Source organism: Danio rerio, chromosome 16 (genome assembly GCF_049306965.1).
Source record: "Danio rerio strain Tuebingen ecotype United States chromosome 16, GRCz12tu, whole genome shotgun sequence".
Taxonomy (NCBI): Eukaryota; Metazoa; Chordata; class Actinopteri; order Cypriniformes; family Danionidae; genus Danio; species Danio rerio.
In genome coordinates, this window is record NC_133191.1 from 53278239 (window position 1) to 53296247 (window position 18009).

The 18009-nt window shown below is 35.6% G+C and overlaps 1 protein-coding gene across 8 annotated transcripts in view; it reads right to left on the bottom strand.

The window, feature by feature from the left end:
• Positions 1 to 18009, bottom strand: part of rftn1b (raftlin, lipid raft linker 1b) — a 435159-nt gene that overhangs the window by 11230 nt on the left and 405920 nt on the right. For all 8 annotated transcript variants that reach the window (XM_073926765.1, XM_073926762.1, XM_073926763.1 and 5 more), the window contains 2 exons: positions 14661 to 14764; positions 2402 to 2477 (listed from right to left, as the gene is read on the bottom strand). In XM_073926765.1, the coding sequence (XP_073782866.1) occupies positions 2402 to 2477; positions 14661 to 14764 (180 nt within the window). The remainder of the gene's footprint in view (positions 1 to 2401; positions 2478 to 14660; positions 14765 to 18009) is intronic.

Sequence of the window (18009 nt, forward strand, 5' to 3'; positions counted from 1 at the left end):
AACACCCATACACATTCATTCACACACATACACAATGGCCATTTTAGTTTATTCAATTCACCTAAAGCGCATGTCTTTGGGCTGTGGGGGAAACCGGAGCACCCGGAGAAAACCCACGCCAACACAAAGGATACATGCAAACTCCAGAAATGCCAACTAAAATGCCAATATTATTAGCCTAAATAAACTGACGATTAACTGTGAATCATTATTATATAGGATAGCTAAATTAACTTATTAACATATACACTAAATATTTTTTAATGGTTATTAATAATAAATTTGCAATGCTTCAATAATTGCAAAACAAAATATTTCACAAAACAAATTGCAAAAAAAATCAAATAAAATTTAGGCCCTTTATGTAGGCTAACGATGGAGAAGACGGCATAATACAAATACACATGCTAACTTTACTCAACTTGTTTTTTTGTTGTTGTTGTTGTTGTTTTAGATCAAAACGAGCATTTGTTGTGGGGATTTGCACGAGTTTATTTAATTTGCCTGTGTATTTTTCTATTTGTATGTTTTTTCTTAAGCTCTCTTTTATGTCGACTGCTTGATTTTAGCCCTGATTTTGACTCGCCGTCAGGTTTTGAAAAATCGCCGACAAATGCCTGAATTCACAGACAAATCAGTGCTCGTGCACGTGAGTGACAATCACACAGTATGAACTATCAAAGACGCGATCTGAGAGAATCGCAGATGAGTCGCCGATGCCTGATAGATATTTGGCCTGCTGAATATCTGGAGCTGTCGGCGATTCAAATCATGACGTGTGCATTAGTTTTGACTGAAAATAACATCAGCGATCGCCTACAGCCAATGAGAGAGCAGCATTCACTTGTGTGTGTGTGTGGGTATCTGGAGGCCAGTGGGAGGCTGGGAGAGAAGTTAAAAACGCTCATTTCCAGTTTATTTAGACCCAAGAAATGGAGGAAAAACTAGTGGAGGTTTGACAGGAGCACCCGTGTCTGTTTGACGTTTCATACAGAAAGTTAAAAAAGAAAGATGAGGAGAAATTGCTAATTCCCTTCAAACCGAGGTGAGTGAATATGTACATTTTCTACCCCATTAAAGGCTTCTGTCTCATTATGTAGTTAATAACTAAAGATATACTACGTGTTTTTGGTTGTGAGACATAGTTTAGACGAAGTTGTTGGCGATTCTTCCAATTGTAAAGTCATGCAATGTGAAAGCTCCTGTCGCCGATCCATCTTGCAGTGTAAACAAAGCAGCGATGAAACGCTAGCCCTGATAGTCATGCAGTGTGAAAACATCTGTGACACCACTACTTTGAAAATCATGCAATCTGAATTTGGCATTAACTACCGTACATACTGTACACTATCCACATTTTAGGAACAACAAATAATAACTTGACTTCTAGTTGATGATTTGGGATCAGAAGTGGCTTACATGAAAGGCAAAGGCTTTCTGCAATCTGGAATGGCGAAGAAACCTTTCTTGCAGGACTCCCAGAGGACTCTTCCTTCATATTACTCCAGACATGCTCAATAATGTTCATGTCTGGTGACTGGGCTGGCCAATCCTAGAGCACTTTGACCTTCTTTGCTTTCAGGAGCTTTGATGTGGAGGCTAAAGTATGAGAAGGAGCGCTATCCTGCTGAAGAATTTGCCCTTTTCCTGTGGTTTGTAATGAAATGGGCGGCACAAATGTCTTGATACCTCAGGCTGTTGATGTTGCCATCCACTCTGCAAATCTCTCGCAAGACCCCATACTGAATGTAAGCCCAAACCATAATTCTCCTTCACCAAACTTGACTGATTTCAGTGAGAATCTTGGGTCCACGTGAGTTTCAATAGGTCTTCTGCAGTATTTGTTCAACAGTTCAACAGATGATTCATCAGAAAAATCTACCCTCGCCACTTTTCCAAGTTATTATTTGTTGCTCCTGCAACTGGGATTGAAAACAAGACTTTTGTCAGGTACAGTGCACAATCGGCAAATGTTATAGGTTGATTAAAGATTGGCACAGCTCATTTGCGTTAGTCCTTTTTCCCGAAAAAATGTAAGAAGACAACACCATGTAAGTAAATATCATCGGGAAAGCCAAACACGCAGTAACACCCACTAAGCACACACTCGCGGCGGTTCGCTTTGAAGTGACATGGAGCTAAATCTTTGTTTAAATTATGCATTGTTCTGCTCGGGCGTGCTTTTTTCAATCCTATTTTATGTGGCGTTTAAGGAAATGCCTGACGCCGACATTGAACCCTGTGAAAACACTTGGTGTGTGACTCTGGCTGCTAACACAAACTATGTAGATGTTTCAACCGGGCCACAGTGAATGTAAACGTGTGTGAGGAATATAATATTAACTGAGTGTGTGACAGCATTGTGTTAGTAGTGGTGTGGCTGGGATTAAGGGTCACGCACCTTGGATTCTTTCTTCTTGCGAGGCAACACTGGTCTCTGGAGGAAAACAATCTGTTTGGTGGCCAGACTTCCATCACTGCAGGAGAGAGGGTGTGAAGTGGATTAGTCATCTAAATGTGAATATACTACAGACAAACTGCTAGTACCATGAAGCTGGATTAGCTGGCTAGACAGTTTACCCTCAGGGGTCAGCAACTGTGTATAGGTGGTTTGAGGCTTCAAGAACTTAAATTACACTTTCAGTTTTGATCGTACAGATCCAAAGTTTGGAAAGAGTTAACTAAGGCTATTTGGGCAATGTATATATATATATATATATATATATATATATATATATATATATATATATATATATATATATATATATATATATATATATATATATATATATATATATATATTAGGGCTGTCAAATGATTAAAAAAATTTATGTGATTAAACACACTTTTTTTGTAATTTATCATGATTAATCACGAAATTCTGTATTTAATACTAAAGTAAAAACACAGGCATGTAAGTGCCATTTAAATTTCAAAACAATCCATGACAATAACAAACAAAAATGCTTTCCATGTTGGATCCTAAGTGAACTACACACACACACGCACACAGAAAGAGACAATGCGCAGTGCCGGTGAGCGAGAGGGATTCCTTCAGATTCATCAACACGCGCACGATCGCGTTCATCAAATTTGCTTAAACTAAGCAATCTAAGCATTCCACTAAGCAATGATTCTGACAGAGGAACGTGAAGTAGATGCTTAAAAAAGGGGGGAAACACGTCAAACTTAATGAAACATTTGAGGGACGCAGCTTAAGGGCAGAGAATTGTCTTTGACAGCTTGCGAATTCATCTGGCACTTTCATTCACATGGACACCAATACTCAGCTTTGATGATTAAGATAATACTGATCTAGAGTCGACCATGTAAACAGCGATTTTTGATTATCTTAAATGACCACGCGAGTCCCGAAATGCAGAGGTTTTTCTTTCTGTCCGCCATGCGGTATCAAATTCCATTAAAACATTCTGAATGAAAATACTGAATGAGAGTGAACTGCTGAACTGCAGTTAAAGTCTAAATATTAGAAATGAAACACCCGAAATTGCATGAAACTCTGGAGGAAACGGCATATTTCTTTGCACGTTTAACACACGCAGGGCCAGAGCAAGCTGAAGTGGCGCTCTAGGCAAATGGCAATCACGCTGTTTTATTCATATGAAAGGCGGAGGACCGTGAGGGAGGGGTTGGATGTAGCAGATGAATGTGAGGACCTGGGGGTTTGCAGCCGCCTAGGTTGCCTCTATGGACGCGCTGGCCCTGAACACACATCGGCCACAACAGGAAATAAAAAAACTGCAACTGCGTTATTTGCGTTAAATATTTCAAATTAACCACGTGCGTTAACGCGCTAATTTTGACAGCCCTAATATATATATATATATATATATATATATATATATATATATATATATATATATATATATATATATATATATATATATATATATATATATATATATTTTTTTTTATTTATTTATAAGGTCTTAAAATAATATTTTGATTTAAAGTAATTGTTTTTTTATGTTTAAAATATTATTTATTCTTGTATTTAAAGCTTTTGTCATTACTTCAGTGTCTCGGAGTCATTTAGACATTATTATTAAATGCTTGATTAATGCACAAAAAAGTTTTAATTCCAAGTTTTGCAGACACGTTTTATACCATTTAAAACATATATGTTGTGCATGCTGTATAGGTGCACATACATTGTTTACCTAGAGTACATCAGGGGTCTCAAACTTAGTTTACCTGGGGGCCGCTGGAGGCAGAGCCAGAGTGAGGCTGGGCCGCATCAGGTTTTCCACAAGAAGTTAATTATATTATTTATTATTATTTTGTTTATTTTTTTATCTTATTTTGTGTTGAAAAAATAAAAACATGTTTAAACACAAAATAAGATGGAAAAATATAAACAAATAAAAAATAAATAAGAAAATAAATAAATCAGTAATAAATAATAGTAATAATAATCAGATTACTGTCATCTGCTGTCATATGTAATGTTTGGTGTTTAAGGTGATGCAAATGACCCACAAATATTGGTGTGACTCTATAATTGGTCCGGGTTACGGGGGATTCTTATTGCCAATAGACAGGTGTCAATGTGACTGCAGACGACTACGTTAGGCTGCATTGAGTTCCTTACTAAATATATGTGTTATTTATAAATATAATAATGTGATAAAAATGGTGATAAAATAATAGAATAATTAATTTTCTTTATTATTATTATTACATTAACAGTTTAATAACCTAAACAAGACAGATTTAATGCTAAAATTAAAGCATGTACAAAACAAAGATGCGGCATTTCTTAAAGAAAGCTAAATTAATTTAGCTATTATTCACTCAAAGTGTTTTCTCTACAACAAAATGTTATTTTATTTCACATTCAGTGCTAAAAATTATATGAATAATGCTGTGGCATGGACCTAAAGTCTGAAAGCATTGATTGCTGCATTTTATCCATTTATAGTAAGTAAAAAAGTTCATTAAAAAAAAAAAAAAAAACAAATCAAGCAAAAACTACACAATAAAATATCATTTGATAAAAAATAATTAGAATGGCATAGCAGACCAAAATCAAAGGTCATTTTAAATTTTACACCAGCTGTAAATGCTCAGCCAGTGTAAGTTCTTGATGTTTTTCCAGCATTTTGCAGAGCAGCCGCTCTCTGTTTATTGGAAGCATTTGGTTATTCAGCATCTTATCTAGTATTTATAACTCCAATAATGCTGGATGGTGCAGAAACTCCCAACCCCTGGAGATCTGTTTAAATATTTTAGCCGTGAGCCCCAATGGGAACATCCGGCATTGAAAGGATGAACAAAATATGTGTTTGGTGAAATCCTGTGATGACTAAATCTCTCTTTTCTGCCGTCTTGTCAGGGTTTTATCACCAATACGTGTAGAGCAGGAAACTTAAACACATCATTGAGCAAACATAGAGTTTTTGCTGTAAAACCTGCATTTAAAAGTTGATAAAAAACAGAGTTCAGATAAGCCGCGTAATCTTCTGAGAACACGGAGTTGGGTTACACTCAAAGAAAAAAAAAAAGATTTTTGCTGCATGTTTAAAACACCTAAACTACTAGACAAATGTCCTTGTCCTATCCAAGCTTTAGGAACAACAAACTTGACTTCTAGTTGATCATTTGGTATCTGAAGTGGCTTGTTTGAAAGGCAAAGGCCTCTAGATTAGGTTTATTTTACCAAAATAAAACATGATCATGACTTGACTTTTATTGATTTAATTAGGACAGTAAGGTCTGACTCTGCTTGGACAAAAGCCTTATCACTGAACAGAAATAATGTCCAGTATAGAATATAAAGTCATGGTGTAGTGGAAACAGAATGAATATTGTGTCTGACTCCATCATGAGCTTGGAGGACTACATCCATACATCTCTGACATGACTCAAATCACGTATTAATAAAGTCATCTGGAATGGCAAAGAACGAAGTTCAGGTTGATGCAGAGTTTGCGGATGACATCTTTTTGTCAGCAGTAGAATCGTGCTTCACGTGTGCGCGCAAGTGACGTATCTGTGTGCTTAAAGAGGCAGAGAGAAATTCTAATCTAAATTATTGACAGGCAGTTTGAGATACCTGTCATAATTGAGACCAACAATATTTGATTGGATCAACATTTTTTTAGTTTTATGCCTTATCCAGAATATAAAAATACATATAAATATATGTAGATCATTTACTTTAATCATGACTATTGGCATGTGAAGAGACTTTTAACCAGCACAACAACACATGTTCTGAAGACAATCAGCTACTGCACCTTTAAACAAACAAATCAAGTTGAACAGTACTAAATTTAATTTGTTTGCTTAAATTCAGCCAATATACACTGTAAAAATGTTTGTGTTGTTGTCAAAATTGTGTTGTCCCGACACAAATCGATTAAGGTAACTTAATGGATTTTTACAAACTTAAGTGGATTCAACATAAAACAATGAAGCTATATATATATATATATATATATATATATATATATATATATATATATATATATATATATTTACATATTTTATATATATATATATATGGAGTGTATTAAGCATTCTCAAGTTTTCTTACACTCCCACTTTCAACTAGGCCTCTGCATGTCTGGCATAAGCTTGCAATCAATACCAAATGTCTAATTCGCCCTGCTTTTTTTTTGTTTTTCCATTCCCACTTCCTATTTTCTTGCTTGTCAAGGAACTGTATATTTATTCAACTGCTTCCTGCTTAAATCAAAGAGGCAAAACCCGAATTCCTGCAAGCCTCAGTCCATTAAAATGTAAACGAGTGGCTGGACGGTGAAATTACAGCTCTGCTCTTCAATCTCGCCAGCATCCAAACTAGTCTCCGCTTTATAGAGGACGACACGCGCCGCCTATACAATCCCCCATCATTAAAGACTTAATTGAATGGTAACTTCAGCAATTTTGAATGTAATGAATGTACAAGGATTCGGTGCGCTGTGATGCATAGCAATGAGAACCCAGCGTCTCTCTGTGTGTGTGTGTGGAAATATTATAGTGCAGATAACAAACAAACTCATCTGCATTCAAACAAGTGCCGTGGAATTATCATGTTTGTTTGGACACGACTCGTGATCGTGATTGCTGGAGAAGAACTTATTTTTTAAAGTCATTTTCTGCAGATTATACTTACAAATGTGAGCGTAACTAGAATAAAACAATAACAACAACAGCCAAAAAAAAAACAAGGTAAAATTTCTATTATATTTTAGTGCTTTATATAGTGTTGAATGCAGATTTATTAGCCATCCAGTGAAATGCGCATTCAGATATTTCCCAAGTGCTGTTTAACAGAGAGAAAGATTTTTTCGGTCTCACTTTATATTAAGTGTCCTTAAGTACTATGTACTTGCATCAAAAAATAAATACATTGTACTTACTGTGTTTATAATGTATTTGAGAACACTTGTGGTGCTTTTGAGTTGGGATAGGGGTTGGGTTATGGACAGGTTTGGTGGTATGGGTAGGTTTAAGGGTGGGTTAAGGTGTAAGGTATGGTCAACAGTGTATTTACAAATGTATTTACAAAAGTTAATTACAGATGTGATTACATTCAGGTATTTAATCAAGCATAAGTACACAGTTAATACATGTATTTACACAATAAGTACATTGTAACAAACTAATTAATTAGGTTTAAGGGTGTGTTGAGGTGTAAGGGATGGTCAACACTGTATTTACAGATGTAATTACATTCAGGTATTTAATCAAGCATAAGTACACAGTAAATACATGTATTTACCCAATTAATACAATGTAAATAATTATTAATTTCTGTGTAAGTACATATTAGTTAAGGACACTTAATATAAAGTGGGACCATTTTTTCCAACACATTTTAAAAATAGTTTAATAACCATTTTCTTAAAAATAATTTCTTTTGTCTCTGACGTGCTGACAGGATATGATATTTTACTAGTTATTAAGCTAAAAGTGCAATTTAGATGCTTTACTAGGTTAATTACTGTAGGTCAGGGGTGTGCAAACTTGGTCCTGGAGGGCCAACCCTAATCAAACACACCTGAACCAGCTAATCAAGCTCTTATGCTGCACTCACACTAGAGTTTGAGTTTGCGAAACAAGATTATTAGACATTAAAAAAGCGAGCGATTGGTCAATAGTTTAAATTTCTGCCCAGGGAGGTCATGTTTTGATCCTCGATTGGTCTCACGCAGTCAAGTGATCCGATTTCGCAGGTCAGAGTTCACCAAGCTTGAACTTTCCAATACAGCGATCTGTGAAACTTGCCGCATGACCTTGCGTTTCCGGTCAGACGCATTCGCGTGCATATGTAAAAAAAATCTGCTCTCCTTTAAACTGAAATTGGGGGGAAAAAATGCAAATTACAATGCGAATAGTTTCAAATGATTCAGTTCCATTTGAGTTTTACCAATTAGTTACCACACCGTTTCCCGCCACCCAAGAAAACAAGGTCAAGTATTTCACCAAGCTAAGACATTGAAAAGTGACGGGTCTGTAGTATCTAGGACAGCGTTTTGATTAATTAGCCACATTGCCGCCGCTGTTGTGTGTTGTGGCATTTTGTGTAAGTTTAAAATAGGCCCGTAATTAATCAGCAGGGGCTGCGGGACGGATAGAAGGCTGACGTATGGGAGAAAGGCCAATGCGGGATCGGCCTGACGCAGGCGTGGGTTTGACAGATGGAGATGAACTTCAGGTTTCCACGTCGCCAGAAGCTTCCACTCGCCATTACAGGAGTCATCAGTTAGCTTGTATTGACATTTCATTACGATGCACAAACAGAGGAGTTCTGTCATTACATCCGAGTCTGACTCTCAATGCGGCCCAATGAGTCCTTTACACCCCCAGCACTTTGTCATGAGTTTTGGGATGTACTATTAGTCTGTGTGGGTCGTACCATTGCTTTCGGGTCGAAACGGGAAATGACGCCCCATTGTTTGTTCACACAAAAATCGATTGATCGCTAATGTTCTCTGCCTCTTAAAGTCTGTTCGTGCTGACAGCAGTTTGAACAGGAGTGTGCATAGTCGCTATATTAAACCCAGGTTAATTGTTACACAGCAAAAAGGTCGCTGGTTCAAGCCTCGGCTGGGTCAGTTGGTGTTTCTATGTGTAGTTTGTATGTTCTCCCCGTGTTTGCGTGGGTTTCTACAACAGTCAAAAGACATGCGGTACAGGTAAATTAGGTAGGCTAAATTGTACGTAGTGTATGAGTGTGAATGAGTGTGTATGGGTGTTTCCTAGATATGGGTTGCAGCTGGAAGGGCATCCGTTGAGTAAACCATATGCTGGATGAGTTGGCGGTTCATTCCGCTGTGGTGACCTCGGATTAATAAAGGGACTAAGCCAAAAAGAAAATGAATGAATGAATAATTGTTAATTTGTGCTTCAGCCATAAACGTAAAATACGCTGCTCCGTGTAGGATTTGTTGCATGTTTCAGATGACAGATCCACTAGAGGGCGCTGTCTACGTTTTCGCAAATCTGAAATACATTACATAGAGTTTGTTTTGTTGTACGTTTCAGATACATATCCAAAAGAAGGCAGGACTTGTCATACAAATCACCAAGCGAAACCAATGACCTTAACCCAACCAATAGTGTTTTCAAAAGCAAACGTAAAAGAAAATTTTCTTTATATCCGATGAGCTCCTAATTGAAAATTATACTTTATTTTTTTTTACAGTGTTAACATGCATTTTTGCCTTGATCAAATTCATTTGACGGATATTTTAGATCAATGGAAATTAATTACTTGAGTGTTTTTGTAAAATAATTATGAAAGTAACGCCGATCATGCAACATATTGAACATGATACAAAGTTTTGGTGATAATCACGTCTATGCATGTTTAAGTAGAATTGGTCTGTGTCTAAAAAGTATTGAACTCGATACCTACGACCACATATTTTTACCTTGATTTAACTCAAACCTGAGTGCTTTGTTTCACAAGCAACACCGTACAACGTGAGCTACCGAGCAAACTGACCATGCCTGAAAGGTTGTCCATATGGTTATAGATAGGTAACGCAAACATATTTGCTCAGACACCGATAGTTTTAGAGTATTTATTTGACGTTGTGCAAACTACTGAATGAAAATAATCATTATACTTAAGTACTTAATATGTACCTGTAAATATTATTAGTGTGAAAAGGAACTAAAGTTTTTTGTTGTCGTCATATTTCCTCCTAGTGTTCATTTCATCTAGAAACTGCAGTGAAACTTTTAAGTACATTTTGTGTAGGCTGAAGCATTAGCCTGTGTTGACTATTCACCTTATTCTCCGCCGACGAGCGGGCGCTGCCATTTGAATCTTTTTGTCTCGCGACTTCAGGTCACATTCACTTCCATTCATTTTTTGACGTTAACAACTGCTCACTACGCAGCTTGATGTTGCAATTTGATATTTTCTTATTATATAATGCTACTTGGTCTGTGTAGTCATGCAAACATTTGTTTGTAGAGAAAGTAGTTTGACCGTTTTCTGCCGTTTATTATTCCTAGTCATTTCTCCCATAGGCGACTGAATCGGAAGTTCTAAGACAATCGCGGAAACAGGCGCACTTCCGCATTTTAGAATAAGGTCAATATTGTTGATCATAATTATTAAGTTCATAACTCTGGATGCCCTAACTATGGCCTTAAAAACGTATTCGTCTTTAAGAGGCGAATTTATTAAATATTAGCATGTGTGCAATCCCATAAAAGCACAGTTAAGAGTGTAACGGTCTGAGAGTGATCTACTGACAATGTAAATTAAATACACAGCAGCTTAATTCAAGGCAATCTATCCAGTGCAAATTAGGCCGAATATAAGCAGAGCTGATGATAATCAGGTAAATGTAATCTAATTACAACACACACATATAAAAAAGGAGTAAGAGATGCTTTTTGGGTGATTAAATAACAGTGCAAATTGCAGTGATTTAACTGCCACAAACCTTAAATTGAATGTGATTGAATGTGATTAAAATCTTCATTCATTTTTCCTTCAGCTCCCTTATTTATCAGGAGTCACCTCAGCGGAATGAACCACCAACTATTCTGGCATATGTTTCATGCAGTGGATGCCCTTCCAGCCACAACCCAGTACTGGGAAAGTGATTAAAAGCTTAAATATAGTAAATCACACGTAAATACTCTCATGTAAAATGCTTGTCGAGTTTACAAATCTAAATATACAGTTAAAGCCAGAATTATTAGCCCCCTGTTTATTTTTTCCCCAAATTCTGTTTAACAGAGAGAAGGATTTTTTTCAACACATTTCTAAACATGATAGTTTTAATAACTCATCTCTAATAACTGATTTATTTTATCTCTGTCATGATGACAGGAAATACAATTTTTATTACTAGATATAAATCAAAGGGGGCTAATAATTCTGACTTCAACTATATATATATATATATATATATATATATATATATATATATATATATATATATATATATATATATATATATATATATATTTATATATATATATATATATATATATATGTATATTTATTTATTTATTTATTTATTTATTTATACAACAGTTCTGTCTAGTTTGTCATTAATGTTGCATGTTTTTAGGAAATCCTGACTGTCGTTTCCTTACAGGCAAATAAGGGTTGGGGCTAGTGAATAATTTAGCAGTGAATTCCCTGAATGACCATTTTGTGCTGTGTTGCAAATGTAGGGATTTTGTCACCAAATTTAGCAACTTCACATTTATTCATATCTTGCATCAAGGAGACCTTTCAATATTATTTACACTCACAGGCCACTTTATTAGGTATACCTTACTAGTATCAGGTTGGACCCACTTTTGCTTTCAGAACTGCCTTAATCCTTGGTTTCATAGATTCAACAAGTAAATGAATATATTCCTCAGAGATTTTGCTCACTATTGACACGATAGCATCACGCAGTTGCTGCAGATTTGTTGGCTGCACATCTATGATGTGAATCTTCTGATCCACCACATCCCAAAGGTGCTCTATTAGATTGAGTTCTGGTAACTGTGGAGGCCATTTGAGTACAGTGAACTCGTTGTCATGTTCAAAAAAACCAGTCTGAAATGATGCTCGGTTTGAACTGCAGCAGATCGTCTTGACTATCACTACATGCCTCAATGCATTGAGTTGCTGCCATGTGATTGGCTGATTAGAAATTTGCGCAACGAGCTGTTGGACAGATGTACCTAATAAAGTGGCCGGTGAGTGGATGTTTTGTTGATGAGACAAATATCATAGGCAAACATTGTCAATACTTATGCTAACTTTATTATAAGCTAATATAGATGAATATAGACTATATGCTTTCTTTAACCACTGATGATGTCTAGTTTATAAACCTCTAGTAAGAATAAAATATAATTCTGTTGTAATGCAGCTTCAGCTTTCCTGCAACTGCAAATTAGCATTCTGCAGAGGAAAGTGTTGTGAATGTGAATTACAGCAGTGCATAAAGCTAAGCATCATATCATGAACACCATTATAAATGCATGAATCAAACTCATCTAGAACGCCGCCAATTCCTCACATATTTTCCATGCTTTGTGTATTTTCCCTCTCTGTGTGAGACGGATCATGACAGAGCGGTGAAATCCTGCCTACACTCGAGTACAGCATCTCATAGGAGAGAAAAAACACACTCGAGCTGATCTGGAGCTCACATTCGTAGCTGGAGCAATGCTTCTCAGATCAAATGCATAGTTAATATGGCTCAACTTTGTTTGTATGGCCAGTGATCAGTGATGGTCAGATGGATATAGTTGAAGTCAAAAGGCACTGGAGATAAATCCAAAGAGTCTTGATGAACTCTGGGAGTCCTGCAAGAACGCTTTCTTTGCCATTCCAGATGACTTTATTAATAAGTGATTTGAGTCATGTGAGAGATGTATGGATGCAGTCCTCCAAGCTCATGGGAGACTTTATATTCTGTACTGGACATTATTTCTGTTCAGTGACAAGACTTTTGTCTAAGCAAAGTCAGACCTTACTGTTCTAATGAAATCATAAAAAATCAAGGCATGATCATATTTTGTTTTGGTAAAATAAGTGTAATCTAGAGGTCTTTGCCTTTCATTTAAGCCACTTCTGATACCAAATAATCAACTAGAAGTCAAATTATTATTTTTTGTTCCCAAAACTTGGATAGGCAACAAGACTTTTGTTAGGTATTGTAGTTGGAAAAGGTGACTTTAATACTTTTATTGACATTTGTAATAATTTGAAGTAACCTATTGTCTGGGTTGGTGTTGTAAAATATACATACATATATATATATATATATATATATATATATATATATATATATATATATATATATATATATAGTGCGTATATTCTGAACAATATCTTAAGCATAAACGTCAGACATCCCTTAGACTGATTAGAGCTGACTCCAAAAGTCATATATAAAGATCATATATAAAGTCATATATAAAGTCATATATAAAGATATAAATATATATATATATTGAAAGATTCGGATTTCTGCTTTTTATTAAAAATAATTATTTGATCATTTGAATGAGTATTTAACTTTGAATTGATTTTGATTAATGAATAAGTTAACACATTGCTTAATATAAGAATGTTCAGTGCATTTGCCTGTCTCTTTATAACTATTTTCAGAAGCCATCAAACTAGGTCAGAGGTCACGGAGACCTTGAGTGGAACTGATGGCTGAGGACTGGAATCAACTGTTTGTATTATTATTTCTAGTAGTTATTACTATCTAAAATGTCTAAAGTGATTTTGCTATTTTTACGGTTAATTCTTTTAAAGTGATTCTACTTTTATTCAAGATAGACTTTGTATAGTAAGAATATAACTGCCTGAATGTAGATTATACCAGTTTTTAACCAGTCTCGATAAAGACGGCTGACAGTACACTCCGCCTTGGATAAGAAACAGATTATACTTTAAGTCTGTGTGTTCTATTTGATTGTTGTTTCACAGGTCTGGAGTCAGCTCTAATCAGTCTAAGGGATGTCTGACGTTTATGCTTAAGATATTGTTCAGAATATACGCACAAACCCCACGTGGAAATGTTTCTAGTCTATCTGTGTTTTAACCAATCAGGTTAGGACACCTATATGTATGACGCAGTTAATGACGTTATGTAAGAGTATAATTGTTATTGATTGGTGATTGTAAGAATAGCGGCCTAGGAACTCATTGTAAGTGTTGAAGCTGGCTTCTGCTGATTTAACTGCAAACTATCTTCAGTAAACTTGATTTATTTATTTTTTTAAACCATCTGACTCCGGCTCTTCTTCATCTACCAGACTGGTCATTCTTTTGGTCAATCTGTAAACTATCCCTACAATATATATATATATATATATATATATATATATATATATATACACACAGTTAAAATCAGAATTATTCGCCTTCCTTTGAGTATTATTATTTTTTAATATTTCCCAAACAATGTTTAACAGAGCAAGGAAATGTTCACAGTATGTCTGATAATGTTTTCTTCAGGAGAAAATCTTATGTGTTGTATTTCGGCTAGAATAAAAGCAGTTTTAAATTTTTTAAACACCATTTTATATATATTTTAAATAAAAAAAATTAATTAAAGTTATAAAGAAACTTAAAATTAAAAATTAAATTAAAGAAACTGTATGTTTTATGGTGTAATCTACACTGTAATTGTGTATAGTACCTGTTGGTTTTAGTGATGGGTGTTGGCAGAACACAAGTGAGTCTCCATCCGAATGAAGCCAGTGACTGCAGCAGTGGAATATAGTCTGTCTTCACCTCCAAACCCTGAAAAAAAGAAAAATATTCAGTGTAAAATTTGCTACAAAATGTAGAGAAAATAAAATAGCTGACTTAAACCTGATCTGAGCCTTTGAGGCCTTAATGAAGAATAGTCTATATGGTGTCTGTTACTCATTTGTCCATTGTTTGCTGTTTCACAGGAGCATGCTGTGAGTAATTTGCATGTTTATGAGTTTGAAAATGTTGACCCAACTTCCATTTTTAAATCTAAATCATTATCGGTCTCGGACAGTTCTTGGTAAATGATGCTGATGAGTAATAGCTGTTTAATTTCAATGATAAATGCTGTAGCTGTAGAGACAGGCAGCGCTCTGTCATATACTGGGGATGTGGGCTTAGTTACCATAGTTACCCATTCATTTACTGTGGTTGAAAATGAAAAGGTGTCATTTTTAATAAGTGTTTTTGGGTCAAAGATGATTTTTTAAAAGCTTTATAACAATAAAAGTGTAATGTGCATTCATTTAAAAAGATTCATAGGACGAAAGAAAAACAATCATGAAAATACCATATACTTTTTCACCCACATTTACTGTCTGGTTTCTTTACCAACATCAGTCCTACTCAAAACTTCCAAAAACACATTTATTTTGGGAATTTTAACACAATATTTTAATTGTAATTGTAATTTAATTTTGAAGCCTTTCTAACAAAAGGTTAGTTTATTCATAAATGCATTTATTTTATAAGTTCTGAGATTAAATACTGCAATTTGAATGACGTCTAATGGGGGAATTTTTGTCCTTAAAATTTACTTATAGCAAAAAAATATATTTGTTTTAATAGAATATATTAAAATGGCAGCAAAAACACACTATTATGGCAAAATACATTTGCATTGCCACAGTTGTAATGATAAATTGTAAATAAATAAAGTGGTTTAAAATGTCTCAGTATGCATGAGGGTAATTTTTTCTGAGCAATAAAAGATATTATAATACATTTGTATGATGATTTACTGAAGACACACACTAAAAGAGTAACAGTTCCTACAACAAACAATAAAAAAAACATATTAGTTATACTGAAAATAATAATCCTTGATCAAAGATTAAAATACATTATTTAAGGGTCCCAGTTTGGCCCATAATTCTAATTAATTTATATTTTTCATCTTTATATTTGATTTTGATTTGATTTGATTTATTTATTTCTCATTAGTGATGACCTCTCCCTCATTAGCATAAACAGCCCTGAGTGAGAAGCAGCCGTGTGCCATTAGATTATAAGTTGATGCTGTAGCTTCCATAGACTTCCTTCTTCTGAGACACTTCTTTTTGCAGTTTCAGTTCTTCACACAGATGACATTAGTCATTTTTTGAATTTGCCACTATGCTGACACACAGGCACAATCTCATTTGAATTTAAAGCGACAGTCACCAAAACATCACAGTTAGGATCAAAAATTAAAAGGGTCAGTTTCAGAGAGTTATAAATCATTATTTGTGAGGTTTTTTGGCCTGAAAACCTCACATACACACTCTAGGAACATCAGTGACTTATTTAACATCTTGTAAATAGGTTTTTACATCTCGCACACAAGGTTTTTTTCTTTAAAGTGACAAAGATGAAGGTTTAATCTCTGCTCTGCTAATGACACAGATGTTGAAGTTAAATATGCATTGTGCAGCGAGATCACCAACGCATGCATGTGTAATTCAGAGAGCGGCGCTCATCAGAATCAGCTTGTTGTTGAGCAGTTGGAGGTTGTGCTGTGGTTTCAGTGCGATCGCTTAGTCGCATTTCAGTGCACAGGAACTCAGTGTGGTTTAACGGCACCTTCCTCAAAAAGGAAACCATGTCGCGTGTCAGCCATGCGGTCATACTCATAATGATAACACGAGAGAGCTCAACCATGAAGCTTTACATGCAGCAATATTCCAGTGGTTTTGACACAGCCTTGCATTCACCCTACAGTTATATCTGAGTCACTCTGGAATGCTCAGACTGAGTAAATGATGACTAGTGAGGGGACTTCATCAGATGGAGATAAGTCCAGAGCCTGTGTTCTAAAACCGTATGTGTTCACATCCTGTTTGCGGCCTTCATAAGTCGCTACCTTCAGTTGACCTAATAAGAGCAACTGAACTTTATACAAGATACATAAACACACGTAGCACACGTAATTCAAACTAGGTTGAAGCATTTATTGTTATTCATAGTTATTGTATTAATACTTTCAAGAATGGACTAAATATAGTATAACAGTTCTGTCCAGTTCTCGAATGTGATTGGCTGATAGCCGTGCATTATTTTGCCAGTAACACCACACAAAGGCCTCTTCACCCTTCATTGTGTATTACTCCGCCCACATACAGCCAGCAACAAGCAGAGAGACGCTACAGTTTGACAAATATTACTGTTGTTAGGCAACAAAATGTACTTTTAACGCTTTTTTAACTGAGAATGTAGTTGTTTAGATTGCAACTATGCAGTTTATTTATAAGAATAGTGCCTTTTTTAAAATGTTTACAATTTCCTAGAGAGCTCGTCGGTGGCCATTAGCCTCCTATAGAGTAGACCAAAGAAGGTTGACATTTTCTGTCCACAAGATGGCGACACAAACGCATAATAAGCCCTTACGCTTAGAAGATTATAACAGTCTGATTTTTAACTATAGCTGGTCAAATCATTATTAAACTGATAAGCACACCTGCCAAGACTCCCGTTTTTCCTGGGAGCAAGCCCGGATTGGCTAATCGGGAGGACCGGGAGAATTTCCGGTGGGCCGGTCCATTTTTTTGGCCAACGAGGGCTGGTGTCCCTAGCTCCAGAATCTGTTGCTCTCAGCAAGCACACTTTTTAAATTAATGTATTTATTTACTTGACCACAGACTTCTTATTCAATATTTAACCGCAGCTCTACTCCTTTTATCTATTTTCTCGCAGCCTCGTGAACAAGATGCAGCCTGCAAATTTATTATCATATAACTGTTGTGGTTGAGTGGTTAGCACGTTAAGTTACGATGCCACCGACCTGGGTTTGATCCTCGTCTGAGTAAATTTTTTTTTTTTTCATTTTTATTGTTAAGACATATAATACTGTTAGGGTTGTTGAACATTTGAAGTTCTAAAGCAGCTGTTTTCTCAAAAAAAGACGTGATAGTGTCATTAGAAACTGAATTGGAAATGACCTTATTTCAATATAGTCAGTCGTGAACTGAGGTGGGCCGGTCTGAGGCTTGAAACTCCAGGGCTGAAAAGGAGTCCCACTCCGGCCCTGCCTGGGA